The 21904-nt window shown below is 40.7% G+C and overlaps 1 protein-coding gene across 15 annotated transcripts in view; it reads right to left on the bottom strand.

Annotated features, from left to right (window-relative positions):
• ERC1 (ELKS/RAB6-interacting/CAST family member 1) overlaps nt 1-21904 on the bottom strand; it is a 478195-nt gene that overhangs the window by 255995 nt on the left and 200296 nt on the right. For 8 of the 15 annotated variants that reach the window (XM_090043415.1, XM_090043421.1, XM_090043416.1 and 5 more), the window contains 4 exons: nt 21368-21508; nt 19660-19800; nt 15734-15769; nt 9334-9527 (listed from right to left, as the gene is read on the bottom strand). In XM_090043415.1, coding sequence (XP_089899541.1) covers nt 9334-9527; nt 15734-15769; nt 19660-19800; nt 21368-21508 — 512 coding nt within the window. The remainder of the gene's footprint in view (nt 1-9333; nt 9528-15733; nt 15770-19659; nt 19801-21367; nt 21509-21904) is intronic. The other 7 variants (XM_090043417.1, XM_090043418.1, XM_090043423.1 and 4 more) reach the window with 1 other exon arrangement.

The following is a 21904-nucleotide window of genomic DNA, read 5'->3' as shown; positions in this document are numbered from 1 at the left end:
CTGCATTTTTGTGGAAGAAAGCAGAGGACTGATCTGTTCCTTTCACTTGAGCAGAACATGGGGAAATTGGTGAGCAAGTGCCTGAGCATGTGTGTTCCTTCACTGCAAATGTCCTGGGCAGAGCAGGGCTAGCATTTATTTAATTTACATTCTAGCTACTGCCATAGTTCCCTTTCATTCTTGATGTGCTCTGTTGGCAGTGCTTGACATCTGCCCTTTTTATTGTTATTGTTGCAACAGAGGTGCTCTGGTGCAGAAGGTAACAGATTTCATATGCCTGAGCCACCAGCTTGTAAATATGGAAATGTTCAGCTTCCTCAATATTTTGGCTAGCAGTCTTTTTGGAATTCTTTGCATAAGATGCAGATTAAGCACTTAAGAGTCAGTCCTCATTATGCAAACCCTTAACTTGTATGTTTTAATAATGTAAATAAACAATGTAAATAAAGTTGCATTCTTTTTTCTTGCATTTTACCACTGTTCTTGATATGCAATTATAGATGCTTTGTCTATTGTATTGTCTAGCAGTTGCTTTGGGAGATAGCTGAAAATTTAAGCTCAACACTGGTATAGTGCCAAAGTATAATCCTCATCAAAGGCAACAACTCTTACTCTCTCTATAAATGACAGACTCAAATAATACCAGATAATTAACCCTGAACTACTCATGAGAAAGATCAAGCCCCCTTTTTAATTTCCTGTATTAGAGTTCTCTCTCTCTCTCTCTCTCTCTCTCTCGTGTGCGCGCCCCCCCAGTTTTTACAAGATCACGCCTCTGGCCCTTTGTCTGAGGAACAGCCGATAAAACGCAGTTCCCAATTTGCTGCCAAATTCAATAAAAGGGACAGTCTCAACAGAGTGCTCAAGAGTGTCAGTCTTGCTGACTGAATGTGGAGCTAATCAGTGCCACTCACTCAAGCTAGGGTCAATGATGGGGCACCACACACAGCTCATTCAACAGCTGAGCGCACCAGGCCTGACCTCTGGATAAGTGGAGGGTTGAACTATCCCTGTTCTCTGGTCTGTAAAAAAAGAAAAAGTAAGTACTCATCTCCTCACCACCACTCGCTGCTTCCCCAAAGTAAAAGCGAAAGAAAGGGAAATAAACAGCAGCTAACCAAAAACGAATGGGAAAGAACCACCCACAATCCAGGGAATTGCTTTTTCAAGAAAGAGAAAGAGAACGAGAAAGAGAAAGAGAAAATTGATGTTGCCACAAAATAATGGCTTTTTACAGATTCTCTATGAAAACAATTGCAGCTGCTGGCCATATCTACGTCTCTTCTCTGCCCTTTTACTTTGGCCTACATTTCAAAAGTGATTAGCAATATTAGACACACAACCAAGGACACCTTAATACAATCCCGTGTTCAGAGTACAGCGCTCAACATTTTCTTTAAAGGTGCTAAGCACCTACCTTCTAAAAGGCAGACTGCTTTAAAGTGTCTTAAGTTAGGTAAAAGGCAGGGTCCATTTGCCTTTTGTAGACTATGTGAATAAATCCCCCTCTCTCTGCTCTCCCTTGTGTCATTCCAGATGTACCCCTCTCTGTCCCACTTGCTTTCTATTTGGTTCAGATTGGTCAGCCAGGTGACCGGGTCAGATAAATTCCTGAGGGGAGGGGGAAACGCTCTTCCTTCAGCAGGCATTTTGAAAAGTCACAAGCAAACTGCCTCCAGGCTTCTGCCTGGATGAATTTCTGTAAGTAAAAACTTGGAAATTAGCTAGGAGTTAGGATTTATGTCTAGGCAGATGCGTTTTAAAAGAACTATTACATCCAAGACTGTGTAAGACTCTGATTGATTATGTTTGCTCAAAGTGTATTCTGACTTCCTTGTTCTACACCCCCCCGATCAATAAAGGCATTTGGTTACAGCATGCCTGGATGTTTCACTGTAGAGGGGAGAGTTGTGCCTTTTTGCTCCCAGCCTGGCCAGCAGACCTGTCTATGTTCCCTCAGTCCTACCTGAGATGATCCTGGGAGGCTCTGGGCTAAACGAGGAACCCAGAAATATTACCAGTGGGCAAAGCAACCCCAAGACTTGCAGAGTCCATGTGCCCTGGGGCTGCACAGAGCCCTAACAGAGACCAGTGCCTGGGTGGTGGCAGCATTACCCCAGGCTTGTGGATGTTCTCCAGGAAGCAGGACAGCTGGTGGCAGGCACCCTGTGGGAGGCTCCTGAAGCAAGGTTGTTGGCTCTGGCACAGTGAGATGGCTGGCTCTGCATAGCAGCATCCCCTACTGTGCGGCCACAAACTAAATCAGAGATTCATAGTCAAAGCTTTTGTAAACAGCAGGCTTCTTTATCAGATGCTCTGAAGGAACTGGCTCAGACCCGGTGTGTGGAGCTTGGACACTGGCAAAGGAGGAGAGGTGGCAGTATTAATTGCCACTGCTCCCCCACTGGCAAGTTTCCAGCCCTGTGAGCCAGATGCCAATGTTCCGCAAGTTTCATTTGCCCCGCGGGCCGAAAGTTGAGCACTTCTGTCTTAGACTGTACTTAACACAATCCAGTGTTTGGATGATTTCTTGTTCCATAATTTCCAATTCTAATCAGTTCTTAAAGTGTTACTGTATAAGAACAGCCACTCTGAGATCAGCAATGTCATTCCAGAGGGGTAAAATGTTAGGTACCCAAAAGTACAGGGGCTCCACAACACAAATAACTTTCTAAAATTTAAGCCTCATATTCTTTTCTCTTCAGAGTAGCTATCATGGTATAAAATGAATACACTTCTCCTTTAGAGAACTCCACCTGGGTTTTGTAATTGATCGTTCACTTTGATTAAAGATAATATAAGGAGGAGGATGAAGGAACGGAAAGAAACATTGGGGGGGAGGCCTCAAATCTACCTTTGTCTTGCTTAAAAAAATAAATATGTACAATGAGAAAAAAATTACTTCAAGAAGTAAATGTTAAATGTTTTGGAGCCAAGGATGTACCAGTCTTTACAAATGTTAATAAACACGAAGGAAGCAACTAGGTCTTAGTCAGATTTCTTCCACTTCCTTCTTCAGAAAACATGATCAATCTTAATTTTCTATTAGATGTGTGCAAGAGTACTTCTTTAATATTTATTATAGTTGAGGGTATTTACTTAAGTCTTGCCATTACAAGTCCCTGTTTTCAGTTGCTTATAACTTTGCTAAATTAGTAGTCAGGATGACATTTTCCATGACAGATGTCAACCACAGGCAGTAATTTATTTATTTATTTATTTTTGGGGGGAGGGGGGGAAGTGTCACATAAAATGTTTTAGCTACTTTTAGCTAGGAAAAGGATTGTGAGAAAACAGGTTGTTTTACCCATGTTAATGGAGTTCTTTTAACTACTGAGTTGTTCTAGGAACTCCATGCTTTTTGGGCAAAGGCTTGAAATTTGGCTAGGGACTGCCTGGATATCTGGTAGGTTTGTTTTGTCCTCTCTATGAAAATTCACCCAAATTTAATGAAAAGCCATAATTTTCACTCATAGCCTTAACAGAGATATATTAAAGTTTGATATATTTTTATCTGAACTGACCATGCTGCATCTCTTGATAGGTCTTACACGCTGACTGGACTGCACCTGTACCAACTCCCTCAACCAACAAAGCACTCTTTAGCTCACAGCTGTAAAGGCTAAAATCCTTGAAATAGCTCTTCCTAACTGCCACAGACTTCTCTGTTGCTAGACTAGCTCTGAGAGCTGGAACATTGTTTCTCTTGTACTCTCAGTGTTGTCACCCAGACAGCATGAAGGCGACTGTAGATTTATTCCAGCAGAGAAGGATAAGAAAAAGTGAGGAAAAGAAGTCAGCAGTGCAGTTCTGAGGTCCAAACTTCTGTATTAAATGTGAAACTTGAGAACCCCATGGTCACAGTTTTACCACTCCCTACCATGCATGATGCTGAGACTTCCTACAAAATATGCCAAGATGAAACGTGGAAATACTAAGAGGCACAGGGGCAAAGCATGTGTGTTTGCTAGGATAGAAGAATGACTTATCATAGGACTGGAGAGTAATTTAGCTCCACCCTGTGCACAGATGCAGGATGTGCTATACCTATATCACTAGAGGCCAAACTTTTGGCAGGCTTGCACTGCAGCCAGATTCTGGGGGTTTCATGAGAGTGGGGAGCTCTCCCTTAGCAGTGCCACAAATGAGCATCAGGGAGAAGCAGCAGAGGCAGTCAGGTCCTAGTGCCTACCAGCTCAGACCCAAGTTGGGTCATTTTGGCACCCTGCTGGAAAAAATGGCTTATCCCTGTTCTACTCAAAATTTTTTGTAAGAAGACTGCTATAAAATTTAGGCAAACATGGTAATAAAATGAGCTACCCAGCTAGAAAAATGAAATCTCAGTAATTCAAGGTACTGTATGTAAGGATGAGATTACCAGGAATGTGCTCAGAGGAAAGCCTCTCCATTCTTATTAAGACCCTGAACAAGTTAGACATTTACATGACTCTAATCTGAGTGAAATTACTGGCTTTCTGGAACTTTTAGGACATACTGAAATACAACAGCCTCTGTGCATGAAGGATGATGTTGGTAGGGACATAGAGAATGAATCCTCTTACTTTTAGCTACCTCAAAAGAAACTACCTACTGTGCTGAGATACAGAGTACAGGAAGAGAATAATTATTAACCTCTCTTTGACACAGGATCGACACTGTGTGGTCCACACAATATTGCAATGTAAAGGTATTTTAACCCTTGCAATAGCTGTGATGATCAATGCCATTCTTCATTTGTCTTCTTCCATTTTAATTTTCCTTTTCTACCACATGCTGATTGTTACTAAGAGACATGGGAATGAGGCAATACAGACTTATCAGCTCAAATTTTGAAAGAATTTATAGTACTGGAGCTGTTTAGTATAGGCCCAATGCGGTGGCAGAGTTTTGGGCCAAGGGTGAGAGACGGTAAAAAGAAAAAGTTGAAATAAAAATAGGTTTTGCAATGTTTCAAATGTAAGGAGTCATGACAAAAGCTATTTGGACTGTGCCCATAACCACTGCAACATGACAAACACAAAGACGGTTAGAATGGAATTTGGCATAATTAGTTCTGTTTCAATCCAAAAAAGAAAAACAAGCATAATTGCAGCAAACACTAACAGCAGCAGCAGCCATCCATTCATTCAGCCAGCCAGCAGTAACATTCCATCCCAGTAAAAAACAGTAGCCTTACGTGACACTCACTTTCCCAGGAAGTCCCACACAAACCCCCCAACGTGTTGCGGTGCAGGGACTGACACCTGGTATGGAGGATGCAATTTGTGGGAGGCGTGCTTTCTAAGAAAAAAGCAAGTCCAAAAAACCCCCACACATATAAAACAACTCATTGGAAGACAAAAATGGAAAGGAAGGGTGGGAAAACAAATGAAATATATCAAATGAAAAGTCAGGAACACAGAGAGGCAATTAGAGGATGGCAATACAGAAAACCAGCAGTTAGTAAAAACAACTGAATAGCCAAACATGTCCCTGTACAACGACACAAGCAAAGGGGACCTATTAAATTGCTCATCCAAAGGAAATGCTAGGCAAGCCCAATCTCCCACATCCCCTTTGGATGGAACAAAGACCTACCCACAAAAGAAATTGTAAATTAACGAGCTGCTGCTTTGAGTTTGCTGCTGACTCTAGTGCACTTCTCAAGCTCTTTCATTATATAGACTTCATGTAAATATGGTATTTTGTGGATCCATACCCTCCCAATCATAACTGAGTAACACCCTTGTAGAACTACAAGACAGAGAGAGAGAAAGAAAGAAAGAGAGAATGTCCATATTTTAAACTGGATTTAATGCAGTTCCCCCCCTTTGAAAAGTATAAAAAGATGCCATTTTGTTTTTTATTTTGTCTCCCTCTCCAATTTATCCCGTCTTCTATTTTTCTTTTTCTTGGTTTCCCTTTCCTTCTCTCCCTCTGCTCATACAGTCTTGCTACTTATTTCCGTTCTCCTCAGGGCATGCTGTTTAACTGCCTTATATTCTTTTTCAGTGGGGCTGGAAGTGCAGGGAAGGACTTTTGACCTTCTTCTGTTGCTGGAAGTTCATATCTTCATCACTATCAGATCTGTGCTATGAATATAGCTCATTTCTTCTCCACTATAAAGTAGTGACTGGCTTCAGCAAATAGAGTTGGCTGGCTCTTCCTTATTTCCAACTGTTCTGAGTCTTTCTAACTGCCAAGGGTCATCTTTGCACTGAAGAGCTTGAATAGCAAAAAACAGCCAACATGTTCTTCATGGATCAAAACCAGACTGCAGCTAGAGAGAAGCCTTTCTAATACTGTCATGGATATAAGCTGAGCATGTAAAAATGTTTTAAACAAGTACAGAAGACAAAAAAACAGACCCAACATGTACACTTAGCAAACACATCTCTGCTTATGTGTGAAAATATGAGAACTTTGTGACTATGGGGAGAATGAAGAATAGTTTGGACAACATTACCCAAGGACAGTAAGTCATGCATAAATTAATATGGATACATTAAAATTATACTACAGGAAACCTTGTTATAAGGGTCTAAAACCTTCAGCTTTTTTCCTACTACAGTTAAATTACTGTTCGACCTGAAATTACTGCTCACAGTAACTGATGAGTTCATGGTCTGAGACCAACGATATTCAGCTTCTGCCTCTGGAGGTGAAAGACCTTTTGACCCAGTAGATGGGTTCAGAGAGTGCATGAATCTGGTTTTTTATCCTGATTTACAGAGTCCTAGGCAGAACACTAAATGCTGATCATAGTAGTGTTCTCTTCTTTGCTTGCTTACTTAGGACAAATTTCCCAGCCTTCCACACCACGAATTTGAGAAGGAAGGAGAACTACTTTATGCCATCTCATCTTCCAAACAGAGAGGAGGACAGGATGAATAGATAAAAAGCCACTTGGTACTTTATAGCAGTAGAGAGAAAACACAGAATAAGACCAGCTTGCATTGAACAGTCATAGGTTACTGAAAAATTATCAGTGCAGCAGACTGTGGAATGACATCCAGGCATTGTGATACTATGCTTCTATTAATATGGGAAGACTAACTTGTGTTTAAAAACAGTAGGAAACAAACATCACAATACAAAATCGCTCCCTGATTATTTTGCAACTCTCTGGAATTGCATTTCTTTACTGAAAAAGTCACTTTCCAACATTTATAAGGTTGAGTACCCCTGCACTAAAGTGTAAGAGAAACCAACTTCCAAGGGAAGTGGTGCTCGCTTCTACCCTGGGGGTCTTCAAAACAAGGCTAGACAATCACTTAGCCAGGGTCATTTGACTTCAGCATTCTTTCCTGCCTGTGGCAGGGGGTTGGACTTGATGATCTGCTCAGGTCCCTTCTGACCCTACCAACTATGAAACTATGAAGTTCTCATATTTTTCTCAGACTATAAACTCCTGAGGACAGAAGCCATGCCTTTATGTGCCTGTAAGGTGCGTAGCACAGCAACGTCCTGATCTTGACTGCGGCTTTTGAGAGCTAAATCTTGAACATTAGTCCAGAAAATGTGACAGATAATGGCATTTTCTTTCTTCTGTACCTCTCTTCTGAGGGAACAAGTTACAAGGAAGGCTGAATATTTCTAAGAATTTTTTCCAAAATATGATTCCAAAAATTACTTCAGCCCGAGAGCACTTTTGAATAAAGACCATGAATCAGTTAAAAACACCTCCACCCTTAGTTACTGTCATTAAAAGATAATGCAGTTATGTTCTCAAACTGGTATCACAGATATGCTACGAAAAGTAAAAAAATCCAGACAAATACGACATGAAACTGCACCTGCTATTTTCCTTTGCCTCCCTCAAGGACACACTAAGTAGATCTAGCCTCTATATCCATTGCCCAAATGTCCCATTAAATACAGTGCATATTATAGGTGGGGTTAAGTAGTTTAGCAAGGAGAAAAGATGGAAAAGGGGGATTACATTTTTCAATTTCAGCTGCTTTGCCTGCTGCCACAGGCATGGAATATTCTTGCTAAATAAGAGAAAAGCCTATGGAAAAAACCCAAGCCAAAACAAGAGGAAAGGATCAAGTGAACAGACAAGACTGTGGAAATATTTCAAAATGTTATTCCAGTTTCAGTGCAACAAGAATGAAGTTCATCCAAAGACTGACCCAGGCAGAGTCATCCGAATTCACTGGTTTCAACATAGTGTCATCAACTACCAATATTTTTTAAATGGGTGCAGAGACATTTTTATGTATGTCATTTCTATATCTGAGTATGCACTACAGCAAAGGAAGGGATTGTGAGAAAAAGCACAAATGCATAAAGTAGAGGCACAAATTACAGAAGATAGGAAGCAAATATACCTTCAAGTTAATTCACCCTGGAAATGCACTGAAAGGAGAAGATAGAGATCTGAATGGATTTAGAATCTGCACAAGTCCTTAGAAAGCCATTTTTCAAGCCCTTTCAGAAAACTGTAAGATTTAAGTGCCAGCCAAATTCTGCCAATAAACAAGTGGCAACATCAAGGAGGAGATCAAGTCCTGCATTCTTGGCTTTAAGTGCGTCACAAAGGACAGGTCTCTTCCTCATCTTGTGTACTTTTTCTAATATTGAATGCAATGCAGTTAAAAATTTTGATATGCTAGTGTGATGTGAAGCCATTCTAACATCCAAAAGGCACTTGACATGGCCCAGGCATGCAAGAAAATTAAGTTAATGTTTCATTTAGTTTATCCTGGGTAGTCAGTCTTCAAAGTAAATAACACAGTCAACAAAAAATACATATACTTTTACACCCTCCCCTACCCAAAATTAAAAAAGAGAGATTAGCGCATTGCAAAATTAAGTGTCAGAAAGTAACATAAGCCTTGTTTTAGTGGAAGATAAGTAAGTAAGGTGCGAAGCTGGTTTTCATGCCTTCCCTGCCATTTACTACAAGCAATTCTGATCCAGAAAGCCAAAGGGTTCACCACACACCACCCAACTTCTCAAACAAATCATGAATAAGGTCTAGAAAAATAACAAGACCATCTGTAACTGGGACTTGGACAATTAATGCTGCAGGTTCTTTGCCCAGTTTGGAGTGGTGAGCAAAGATATTTTATTGAATTATTAAACCAGAAGCTTAAATGTAATTTATTTTTATTCCCCAAACACACCATGATCTCATCACCTTTTTTACCATCTCCTTTCCCTTAAGACTCAGGGGAGACATTCAGACATTGTCTGAAGAGTCAGGCAGATAAGCGTAACAAAGGAGCTCTACATTTCTAAAATACTGAGATTGAGAATCAAAGTTGCAAAACCCAGTGTTTTCCCCAAACAACTGTTCTCCACTTTCTTCACCCCCTTTGCTCCCTTCCACCCACATATCCATCTCACCTCTCCAATTCTGCTATCTTCTTATCTTTATCATTCTTCTCATTTTCCATCTCCTTCAGTATTTCCAGAAGGCGATCTACTTCAGCTTGAGCTTTGCTGGATTCTTCCCGGTACCGAGCTACCTCCTTCTCCAACTGCTGGAATCGCTCATTCAGTTCTGGACTGGCTCTAGCCTCCAGTGTTGCTTCATGAGCCTGCAAAGAAAAGAGTTCAAGAACCATTTTGTACATATGCATTGTATCTTTAATGACCATCATAGGGGACTCTGGACCCAGAGAGCTACTTCTAAAGAATAAAGTCACTTATTAAAATGGAAATAAGTGTACTGAGCACTGGGCTCCTAAGCCAGGGTGTCAAACTCACTTGGCCTCCCTGGGCCAGATCCAGACCATCAGATTCCTCCATATCTGGAGCAGGGTTTAACGCAGCTGTCACTTGCCACATTACTGCCAAAATGCATTCCCTGTGGGGCTCAGAACTGACACAATGCACCAGATCCAGCCTAGGGACTGATTCCATGTCCTAGATCTAGCCCTCAAACCCAGATAAATTAGGTACCACTGGTATAGAGGAAAAGTGCGAAGAGTTTGTTTCAAACTGAATCTTGTTCTCCTGAAAAATGTATATAAGCTGAGAGTGAATCAAAAAGTTTCTAAGCAGCATAAAAGTACATATAAAATGGAAATACATTCAGACATTCAAATAAAGCAACCAAGGGGACTGGAATTCCAGGTGTCTCAGAGATAAATTCTCAGCACAGCTATGGAGGAGAGGGGGAGAGAGCAAAGTTGTCTTCATGTGAACTTCCAGCCCTCATTTTGCAGAACTAGCCCTTGATGTAAATTATAACAGCTTGAGGGTTCCTCAAACTTGCTTCAGTTGGCAGTAATTTTCAAGGAGCTTCTTTGCCAACCACGAATAGACAAACACATTCTGTACTCATCTCAGCCTTTCCCAAAATACACCTATGAGATAGAGAATTGCAGCTGCAGCTTTAAAAAACTCACTCCTCTGTGTACATATGTCCTCTATGTGAACAGGAGATACACAAGGTGCCAAGATTCTGCTCTAAAGTGTAGTAAATCTAAATCATCAGAACTAAGATGCCAAGTGCTGCCATTAAATGTAATCAGACATAATGACAGCAAAAATAAATGTTAGGATAGATTTTTTTACTGTTGGAAGACCAACTTTAATATACTAATAGTACTAATACAAGAGGTGTAGCTTTTGCTTATAGTTTTCCAACAAGAAGTTATCTCAAAAATGTCAGTTCATTGAGTCTGAAATACTACATTTGAGCCATCTTAGGTTCAACGAATGTTGAACAAAAACAACAACAATTGTGACAGAACAGTGAGAGGCCACGGTGAAGAAGCCAGTTTTCCACCACCCAGTTCTGGGGCCAACATGCCAGGTAGACTTATCTTGGGGCCAGGAATTTTGGGAGTTTCATGTCCCCAGCCCTGAGACAATCTGCTTGTGCATCTGTCCTGAAATAGAGATCCTGAGAATGGTAGGTCTCAAAAAGGGCAGTATGGCTGAAAGCACCAGGCCTAGGAAACCAGCCATACCAGCAGATCATAAGGGTGCGCAGTTCCAGTTCACTTGGCAGCCTGATTCTTTCCTATTGAATTTGGTTGCATTTCCAATCGCTCAAAATGCTTGTCTTAATAAATGCTCTTCTACATCCTTTAAAGTCATCCAAGATATATAATCAGATGATCAGAAAATTTGGGGAAAAAAGTGATGCTGGGTTGCTAATTGGATTACGTTGCTATAGCATGCCAAATAATCTATAAGAGTTAATGGAGTTCTATCAAGAGACTCCTGGAATTCTATTATTCTATATTAATAAAAGCACTTCGGCAATGTCCCAAGAGACTCTACTGAAAGGAGGAAATCAATTTCCTTTTAATTTTTTTTTTTTTAATTAACCAACAAGCTGGAGTGCCTGGTTCTTATAGAATTAAATGACTACTTACACAACAGATGTTACTGGGAAAGACTCATAACCCGTGCTGTTTGTATACAGTACACATCATTACAGATGCTCTCATCTCACATAAAGAAAATGTTATGTGATTGTGTGCAAACTGGAAACCATTTCCTGGACTGTAAGTTACTCACTGACTGTGGCCCATTTTGTGGGTTACATTGACAATGTGTTATGTGACCGTATCTAAAATTCTAATGTTATTTTACAAGAGAAATCTAATGCATTTAGGTTTCCCACAAACTTGCATCAAGATCTGGAAGACATTAAATTGGCTACCTTCCCAATTTAACACTACAGGATTCATTTTAGCAACATTTTTAGAGTAAAAAAAAATTCAAATACAAATCCAAAATAATTTTTTTCATAGGTTCTCTCACTTCCAAAGCAGGTCTGATACTGAAAGTTATAAAACATGCTGAGGTCTATGAATGGAAGGAAGTACAACATATTATTGATAAAGACCACAAAATTGTTTTCTCCTTTAAGTATGTAATTCCTAGTCTTTGACATAACCTTGGCTTTATTGTCACATTTGCATAGTATCAAACTACATAGCTAAACTTGTAGAACAGTTATAATTATACCTCTATTTTCACTTACAGAACTTTTGGACATATTACTTTGGGGATAAACTCACTCATGTTTCATTTTTGTTCAATAATGAATTTTGGAGAGGTAAATTTAAGCAAAAACCCCTTAACCCATTTGAATAACTGAAAAATCATTTTGCTTAGGCTGGATTAATTTCTGCACATTTTCCTTCCCTGACTTCAGTAATTCAGGTGACAAAGGGGAAAATCAAAGGTGTTAAGATACTGCTCTCTCAAGAATTTAAACTGTTTTCACATTTTTGTTGACTACAATATTTGGCAAATCCCACATTTTTATTTTAATGTATGCATTGTCTTTTATTGCCAAGGCAGGCAACATAGGAAATGGTTATTTTTCTGCCCTGGCAACTCAGCATTACAGGACACAGTCTTAGGCAATTGTAACTACTGCATTAGCTGAATCATTACATTTGTCTTCTGCTTGAACTGTTTTTGAAAGGCAATTGGGCAAAATTGTTCCACATGTGGCCCAGAAGCTGCATACAACATGTGAGGGATTACTGTGTAGCCCCTGGGCTTCTACCTGGCTGATGCACACCTTATTTTTCCAGTTTATGCAGCAACTGGAGTCTTTAGGCTCCCTGCCTCTATGAGAATCTGCTTTCTGCTCCTGCCCCATGGGGTGGGGTGGTGCAGCAAATGGCACCAAGGAAGCCCATGGTGAAGTGGTGGGAGTGGCATGGCCTGTGTGCCCATGGCTGGCGCTATTCCCGCCCCTGATGGCATGGCCCCGGCATAGTGTTCCGCATTTTCAGCTTTATCTATTTTAACTGATAAATTCCCTGATTTTTTTATTGAAGTTATTCAGTTTTAACTGATTTACATCCACTTCTCAGTTCACTCAATTTTACTGGGTACACGAGTGGGGGTGCTGGTAAGCTAAAAGTGCTGGTTACCTGAGGCATAGGTTTCCAGCAGGACAAGTGAGGGGGTGGCAGCAGCTCCATGGGGACCAGGGGAAGCAGGCTGGAGCTGCTGCCTAGGGATGCAGGGATCCCAGCTCTGACCCTGGGCAGGGCAGGAGGGGCCATGGGAATCACTCCTTGGGCAGGCAGGTCCCAGTTGCACCCTGGCCCTACCTCTAAAGATAACACTGGGAGCTGCAAGACTCACCCGGGGGGCAGGCGGGGGAGGCTGGTCCCGGTTCCTGCAGCAGGTGCTGCACCCAGCTGCTCCGCATGGGCCTGGGAGGGGGAGGCGACCATCTACAGTCACTGCTGGCATTAGCGGTCAGCGGGGATCGTGGACCGCCCGCAGATGCCGCCGGCGGTGTCAGCAGTGGGGTGGTGAGCGGTGACTGCCTGCAGGCACCGCCAATAGTATTGGTAGCGCCTTTTCTAGGAGGTGCACTGCCATGCCCAGGGGGTGTACATGCACTTGCGTGCACCTGCACGTCGCCCCTGGGGCTAGGAACAGACATTCAAAAAGCCTAAGCCTGAACTGATTCAATCTTTGCAGGTTAGTCGAACCTGGTTAGGCTGAACCAGACAGGCATTCTCTCTGGACTGAGGAAATTCAGGTACATGCCTGCAGTGGCTCAGGCTAGAAGGTGGAGGGCACTAGAGCAGCCCTCCCTTCCCTTCTGCAGGGACCTGAGCTGAGGGGGCGGTGGCCAGGCCCCAGTAGGACTCTCCCATCAGGGAGGTCTGCCTGCATGGTCCCAGGCTTTTCTGTGCTGGCTACTCAAGGGGTGGGAGTCTTGTCAGCTCCCAGGCCCAGTCTAGCACTCTGAGGCAAGGGAGGGATGTAAGGGGGTTGCAGTACATGCATCTGTTGATGATATGGAGATTTTCAATCTCCCTCCCTGCTTCCTCATGCTGTCTGCAGCAAACTGACAGGCAAGCAAGCCAGCTGGGGGCTGATAGTGATAACAGTCTATCACCCAATTAGCAAAACAATGGCCTCTCTCCATTATTTCAGACTTCTAAAACAGGTTACTGGCTGACGTGCTGATTAGCTCCAAACAGCCCTAAGCAGCCACTGTTCTGTCTGCTTGCCCCAGTGAAACTAGAGAGAGACACACACAGACACTTCTTGGCATTAGCTAGTATACCACATGCCTAGGGTCTGTGGGGCTGGGATCCCTGGTGTGGGAGATGGGAGGGAGGGAGGGGGGGATTTCCTATTTGAGCAGCAAGGGAGGTAGGGCAGGGGGAAGCCAGGCAGACCCTGCTGTGTCTGCAGTCTCTGCTGGAGCCTTACATAGCATTAGCTAGCATACTACATGCTGGCTACAGTCTGTGCTGTGGCACAGGAGGAAGGGATCCCTGCTTAACAGTGAGTGTGAGGGGGCGGGGGAAAAAGGCACGCGGAAGTCTCTGCTGGAGCTCTCGACAGGGAACAGAGGGGGAGGGACCAGCCCTGCTGCAGAGCAGAGCCCCACCCAGCCCAGGGAGCATGCTGGGATGCTGGGGGACTCTGATTTAATTTAAACCAGCAAGGGGTCCAGGACAGCCATTGTATAAACTCGTTTGACCCAAATCATTTAAGTCTGATACTACATTGAACCAGGTTTATCTCAGACTGGTTTCAGTCATTTTCAAATTGGTTTACCTGTACTGAACATCTTTAATACTTCTTGTTGTGAAGGAGACAGCATTTCAAACCAAAAGCTTAAATGTTTTAATTCACTCCCTTCTATCACATGATTAATAACAATCTGTAAATTTTTCTTACAATTTTATAGTATTTTAAATTGCTTAATTTTACTTGCATTGCTCTATCCTTCCTTATGAAAAAAAATTACGTCTACTGTGAAATAGCTTAACCTTTCAATTATTATATTTATCTTATTTCCTTTGGGAAATATTAGATTATGAATTTGCCTGATCTTTGTGCAATGGACACCTAAGAACATTTAATGTCTATTTTTTGTACATAGTTAACATTTAAAAAATACGTTGAGCGAGGTTTTATGCTCCAAGCAAGCAGTTCATTAAAAACTGCTTTTATCTCTACTATTCTTTCCGGACCTTACTTCACACTTTCTTCCCCTGTGTTCTCCATGTGAGAGGAGGTAGGTGGGGTATTTTTAGTAGAGTCCCCCTCCCCACAACAAAAAAAGCAATGGAGTTGCTCTGTAGCCACACTCTAAGATAATTAAAACTATGAATTAATGCTATGAAAGTGTATGTATGTACGTGCATGCGTGCGTGCACACACAGCAAAATTTCTGACGCAAAGCATCATGGATGATATAATCTTCAATATAAAGATTCATATGCATTTATTACAAAGAATTGACTGACTACAAGTGTAAAAGCTTGCACGATAAGGTCCAGAATTAAACCAAAAATAACATTAGTTAGGAATAATAGCTGCACAAGCATTTTAGCAGCTTTCCTCCTTGCTGTAACTCGATCATCATCTTTCAATGCAATGATGCGAGTGGTTAACCAGAATGCTTTCAAACAAGAAGTCACATTTGTGTGGAAATTCTATTCCTATCTTGCTTTAACAATGCACAGATAATGGAGGTGACAAAAAAACTACAGAATGCTGCAAGCAACTGGGATGAAGGGAAACAAAGGGGTTGCACTATAGCAAGCTGTTTCAACGGAAAGTAAAGCTAGGCAAAAGCAGCAAAAATTAATACAAACGCATTTCTCAAGGCTATCATAAGTCCAGCTGTTCAGACATATTAAAAATTCCCTTCTCCCCACCCACCCTGTTCAGAACTACACCCAAAATAGCTCGTCAATAAACTATGTAAAAATAAGTAAGTACACATGCAACACATACAAAATCAAATGGGGCTGGCAATAGCCTTCCAGTTTGCCAAGGCACTTACTGGCTTGGATGGATGGCTCAATAAAACTTCAGGACGCTAAAGGGGAAAAAGAGATAGGAAAAGGAGGGGGAAATTGTGAAAAGAAACAGTGTGAGAAAAAATAGCAATGTAACAAAAAAACAATTTACAGATAGATGTAAACACATTTATGTACTAAGACAACACCACTTCAGATTGTTAATATAGGATTTATTATTAAAAAAATTTGAAATAGGACAAAACGTCCAATACTTTGTGCATGTTCAGAGCTCAAGCCCTGACCACTTTCTTTTTTTTTTTGTTTCTTTCCAGCTCTCAACACTTTGCTATTCAGTCTTAGATCTGCCTTACAAATGACAAATAGTTTCACAGGCTGGCCAGACCTTTTGGGCACCTATACACATGATGGAGATTTACTCCAACATGTGCTAATTAGCAAGTGTTGGAGCAGACACGATTAATCGAGTCTGATGTGAATCTGCTGGAGCGTGCTAATTAGTGTGCTCCAGTAGCCTCCACATCACGTGAATTCACTGTCCCTGCACTTCAAATTGGCAGCAGGGGAATTTTAACTAAAGCTCACTGAAAGTGTCCCGCCACCATTTTGAAGTGTGGGATGCTGAATACACATGACACTGTGGGCACTTTAATTAGAGCGGCTTTCAGAACCGCTCTCATTAAAGTGCCCCCCCGAGCACATGTATAAATGCCTCACTTAGCTCAATTACCAAAGAAGTAAGCAGTTTCAGAAATTAGCTTACAATAAAAGACTAATGTTGAATAAAAAATTAAATTGCAGAAATCATGTTTCCCTAGTAACTTTTCTTTCCTGTAAGTGGCTAAGCTGAGTGTGTTAGAGCTTTCCTTTAAAAAAACACAAAACTTTTGAGACTGAATGTTAACCAGCTGTGAATGAAATGTGGCACTATTCTCCTGACCAGTCCACCTGTAAGATTTCTAAGTCTTCCAGTTTCACAAGAAAAGTACCGGGACCCAAGTCAGACTAAATTGTTCAAAATACTAGGTAACCCAAAATTTGAGTAAGCAGTTCAGGAAAGTATATCTTTGTTTCTTCTCCTAGGCTGAAGGAAAGACATCCTAGCAAAAGAGGCTCTCAGGAGTATGCTCAAGTACTGTTGGCTTTGGAGGGCCTATGTTATCATTCTTCTCTGGTTTAAAGTTGTAAGAACTGCTCTGGAGGGAAATGTTTGCTACCAGGTGCTCCTGGATTTTCTTCTCCTCTAGATTCAAGCAGCCTGTTTTCATATGGGCAAAAGAGGCTCTTGGTTCCTTCGCTGGCTGTAGGAAAAGAGGTCATCTTATGCTGGGAGCTACTGTAGAAAGACTTGCCAATTCTGTTATTGTTATATTTCCCCAAGCAGATAAAAATATGTTTCACATAGGAGGGAAAAGGCTAGAATTAGAAGCTAGGAGTGAAAACATCCCAGAGCAGAAAGAACTATAGAGAAAATATATCATTTGAAAAATCCCTCCACAAAAGGAAAATATATAAGTTTGAAAATGAGGGTTGCAGCAAAACCTTTTGAAGAGAAACCTGTGTACCAGAAGCCTCATAGGACTGATCCCCTACCCTAACCTTCAACTGCTTTTACAACAAAAAATGGAGACCCCATAAGGTAGGCTCACTGGACATAAAAATGGAAGAGAAATGTGCCTCCCTTTCAAAAATTAAAATCTCTTACTTTTTATCCTCCCACTTCTTTTTGCACTTGCTGTTTGGCAGTTTTACAATTCCAACTGGACGAGTCAATGACAGCAGGGGGAGAAAAATGTTCAAAATACACAGATTTGTATAGCTCTTATGAAAATAAGGGTACAACAATCATGAAACCCACTGCTCTCTGACTGGCAAGCAGTAATTACTCAATTACTCAAGAGGTCTTCACAAAATACAGTCATTGGTAGGGAAATAACCAGTATCCATGAAAAGCAGACACCTACACATAGAAACCGTATAAGCAAGAAAGAACAAGTTCCCGCACTGCTGTTCTTCAGGTGCCTAGGAATTTTCCATTTGAGCATAATGTTAGATCCCTTGTATACCACAGGGGGAAATCTATAGTGACCACACTGATTTTTCCATAGAATACACAGAGTATAGAGACTAGAAAAGGTATTTTCAAAGACTTACCCTTGAATTAAATCCTTTTTCACCTGGAGTCATAAGACTGCCCTAATTTCAGTACTCTGCCAATGTCACAATTTTTAGGATGTTACATTTCTGGTTTTTTGAAGCTAACCTTGGACTGGAAATGTATGCAAGGAAAAGAAAAATTATAAAAGAGACACCATTATGCAAAGGGGCTGTCCTGAAAAAGAGAATCCCTTGTCCTATGAAGTTTAGGGGCTCCAAAAGGAGAGAGGTTCTTTCATACAGAATCCTCATGCAGTGTAGGACAAAGTAACTACTAAGCTCAGTACAAGCTGGTGGAGAAAAGGGTAAAAAAAATTACCAGCATGGAAAGTGTTAGAAAGTTATGAGCAACTGAAAAGAAGGTTTTAATTACATATTCCAATATATCTATACCTCTGTATTACAATTGTATAGCAATTACAATTGCTATTTCCTATATCTTTGTAAATGTTTGTGACTTGGACTTAAGAACTGAGGAAGTCTCATATAAAGTGACTATTTCATACACTCGCAGGGACAGAGCCTAACTACAATTTGCTTAGAATTACATGAGAGTAGATATAAGCACTAGAGTGGCATCTTTTCTTTGGTAAAAAAACACTAAGGACTTTAAGAGAGAAAGGAAATAGGCCAGTCAGTAGGAATACCAAATTAAGAAAAGGCATGCATACTTTTCCCAGCAATAAAGGAATGCAGTGGTGCAAGAAAAAAAAGATCACACAGCAGTCAAAAGAGAACCATGTATGAAGACAAAATTCCTGTAGGAAATGCACTCTAGACCTTGCTCAGTATTCAGTAGGACCTAAGAGACTACTTCTGTAGTCTGCATAATCAGAAACTACCCAAGAGGTCTCAGAAAGAAGGCAGTTGGAGTAGAGAAGGAGAAGGTTAGGAGAACAAGGATTTCTGATGTAATGGTTGAAGAGCATTATACTGTATACATTAACAGAAAGTGGAAGGTTATAATGTCTTCTTATGAAGTTCATAGGCTTAACCATCTTTTAATTCAATCTTGTCCACTGATCTGCCCTTATGATCTGTCACTTTTAAACTTTTTGAGGTCTTTTACACAGATTTTTCTACAAAGCATAGACTTTGTAAAATGGGGACAGCAAAAGCAGAGGCCTAGAGGAATTATACTGAAATATTAACACAGCAATGTAAATGAGCTATCTTTTAACTAACTGCCCTGTGCTACAGGTAAGTCATCTTCCTCATTCTTTCCATACCGATGAGATACTTGTGGTACCCGTGTGCTACAAATATCCTCTGTGGAAACACAACACCACAACAGAACATGTTCCCAGTGACTTCATTTCCATGAATTTATTTTCAGATTTAACTTAATTTGTACATACTCTCTTTGTTCTACTGCAAAAACAGTGCCTTTTAACTCTAACTTCTCAACTGCAGCTGTGTATGTCTATAAACAGCAAAACCCTTACTCAAGTACCAGTACACATTTTAAATGACTTTAAAAATATTTCCCAAATAATCATTACTGATACATTGATGCAGTATCTGAAGGTGCTAGGCTTGGTCTGAAGACAAGACAAACAAGACAGAACAACAGTTATACAAGACTTCCAAAATACAGCTATCCTCTACATGTGGCGTTAGCAGCAGCCCCTACAACTGATAAAAGAGCAGGGTAGTCAGTTGATGTTGAAAAAAAGGACCATGCTTGATTTTTTGTGCACAGTAGAAAAGGAAAGAATTGCAAAGATGAGGACGTCTAACACTGCACTACACAACCCTGCCTGTAACATCAGGAAAATATTTAGCTTTTTACCTTCTTCAGCTGAGCTTCCATTTTCAAACATTCCTCTTTTTTCTGCTCCAGTGCAATTTCTAATGTTTTGAGTCTGGAGTCTTTCTTCAGACCTGAGGAAGCCAAGGATGAAGCATGCTCCTTCAGATCCAGCAGGGAAGCCTAAAACAAGCAAGAAAAACAACTGCAAATGGATATATAATCATACATAGTAACTAGACTTCAGATTTCTCCTTTTGTTGTTGCTTTCCTCCCATCTGTAAACTCAGTATTCTGGCTCCCATTTCAGAGCAAGAGATCTGACTGGACACCGTTCATGGGGCTCATCTAAGACAGTTTGCTTCATGTTTTCAAAATCAGGAACCAATCTAAGTTCCTTAGAATAAATTGGCAATTACTGAGGCTATCATAAAGTGGCATTGTAGCAACTGAAGCAATAATGTCTAAATGCAAAGTTTTAAAAGGATTGAAGAAACATATACAACATTAAAAGCATTCAAAGAAAGCTGGTGGCCCCTTATGGTGGCCCCTAACCATTGAAACTTACTCCCCCTGGCTACTTCTAATATTGTCCAAAATGTTGAATTTTTCATTCATTGGGATTCTCCCTTTTTTTTTTTTTAACAACTTTTTTCTCTCCTCCTTTTGCACACTCACCTTTGAGCAGTTATACTTTTAGATGTGTGTGTGTGGAGGGGAGTATTTGTGCACACACATACAATCTTTTTGTATTGTTTTTGTTAAATACGTTTTTTAAATTTAACCAGACTGAAGTTTAAAACCCCCAGATGAATGTAGGAAGTCTGTGCATCTTGATATAAACATGCTAAGTTGGCTGCCTGGCTACAGGCATCATAAGGAAGAAGTTTATTTATTTACAATAAAATGGCTCTTCAGAGCTAGAAAGGATAGAAATACTGTTTACCTAAACTTGAAGAGGATATAGCAAATCTTTTGTCTATATATCCTCTGCACCCACAAGTTTAAGCAACTTCTTTTCTTCCCCCCAGACACTCAATAAGAAAGCAGCATACATCTTAAAACAAGCTGAGAAGATGCTATTGCATCACATATCCCTGATCTGTACTACTTTTAGAGAAGTGATTCTTCACCTCTTTGGACTCAAGGCCCTCCTTGGAAAATGGGAGCTCTTAGTTTTCACTTGTTTTTTCTGATTATGGAGAAATAACAGCAATTTTTCTGTTTAAAGAACTCAGATCAGAACAGGTCAGAAAGTTTTAACACTAAGGCTTTCTATTTGAAATCTCTGAATTTATCATGTGAATCACATTTATATACTTAACAGTGCTAACATGGCAACCTTGAAAGGATTTCAAGACAACCCAGAGTGCTATGACACCCTGGTTGAGAATCACAGGTTTAGAGAATCAGATCAACAGAACTTTCCTCGTTCTCTCATTCACTTCAGCATATCTAATATGCAGTAGGTCTGTTCCAAACAGACTGTGGCCCAGATAAGTGTTCCCAATGACCATGGAACCAACTCACAACTTCAACAACAATGCTAGCGATCAAACCACAGCGAAAAAAATAATGAACCTCATGCTAAGCTATAACAAAGCTTCCTGAGACTTTTATGTTTGCAATGCACCACACAGTAGATATGTAGTACACAAATTTCTTGAAGAACCATCACTATAAAACACCCTCTTTTCTCTCTCTATCGCTCACAAGTCTAATAATAGGACAGATTCGTTCTGGCATTAACCTCTTTCTCCGAGAGATCTCCTTGCAAGAGGCTGACTTTTTCTTTTAGGTCCTTAATATCTTTCTTGAAGTTGTCGATCTCTTCCTGTTTTTCTCGCTCATCCCGGTCCCGTTGCTCTTTCAGGCGCTCAATAGTCCGCTCCTGTCAAAAGAACACAATGCTCAGCGAAGAAAATCTTGTTGAGTCAGCTTACTTCTGTGATGACATTGGGTCACATCTCTTCTTACTAGTTTTAGGGGAGAAAATATGCAGTTTTGCCATTTTCCTCTTGCATCTCTCCCTACCAGACCCCAGTAAGGATAAAAATATTTTGAAACCTCTTTGGTTTTAGATATAAGTTCTAGGCATCTTGTTACTGCAACCTCTCCAATCAATGAATTTTTAACAACACTAATATAGTATAACCTTATTTAGCCACCTTAGGAACAGAAATTACACAAAAACCAGGATAAGCGATCAGAAACCAGTTAAAAAAGTTAGCACAACAGAAGTTGTGTGTTATGTGCACTGGCACATAAACCATTTTCAAAATCGCCA

Source organism: Crocodylus siamensis, chromosome 4, assembly GCF_052110815.1.
Source record: "Crocodylus siamensis isolate JL-2025a chromosome 4, ASM5211081v1, whole genome shotgun sequence".
NCBI lineage: Eukaryota > Metazoa > Chordata > Crocodylia > Crocodylidae > Crocodylus > Crocodylus siamensis.
Note: the sequence above shows the minus strand (reverse complement) of the source record. Positions and strands in the feature narration are given on the sequence as shown.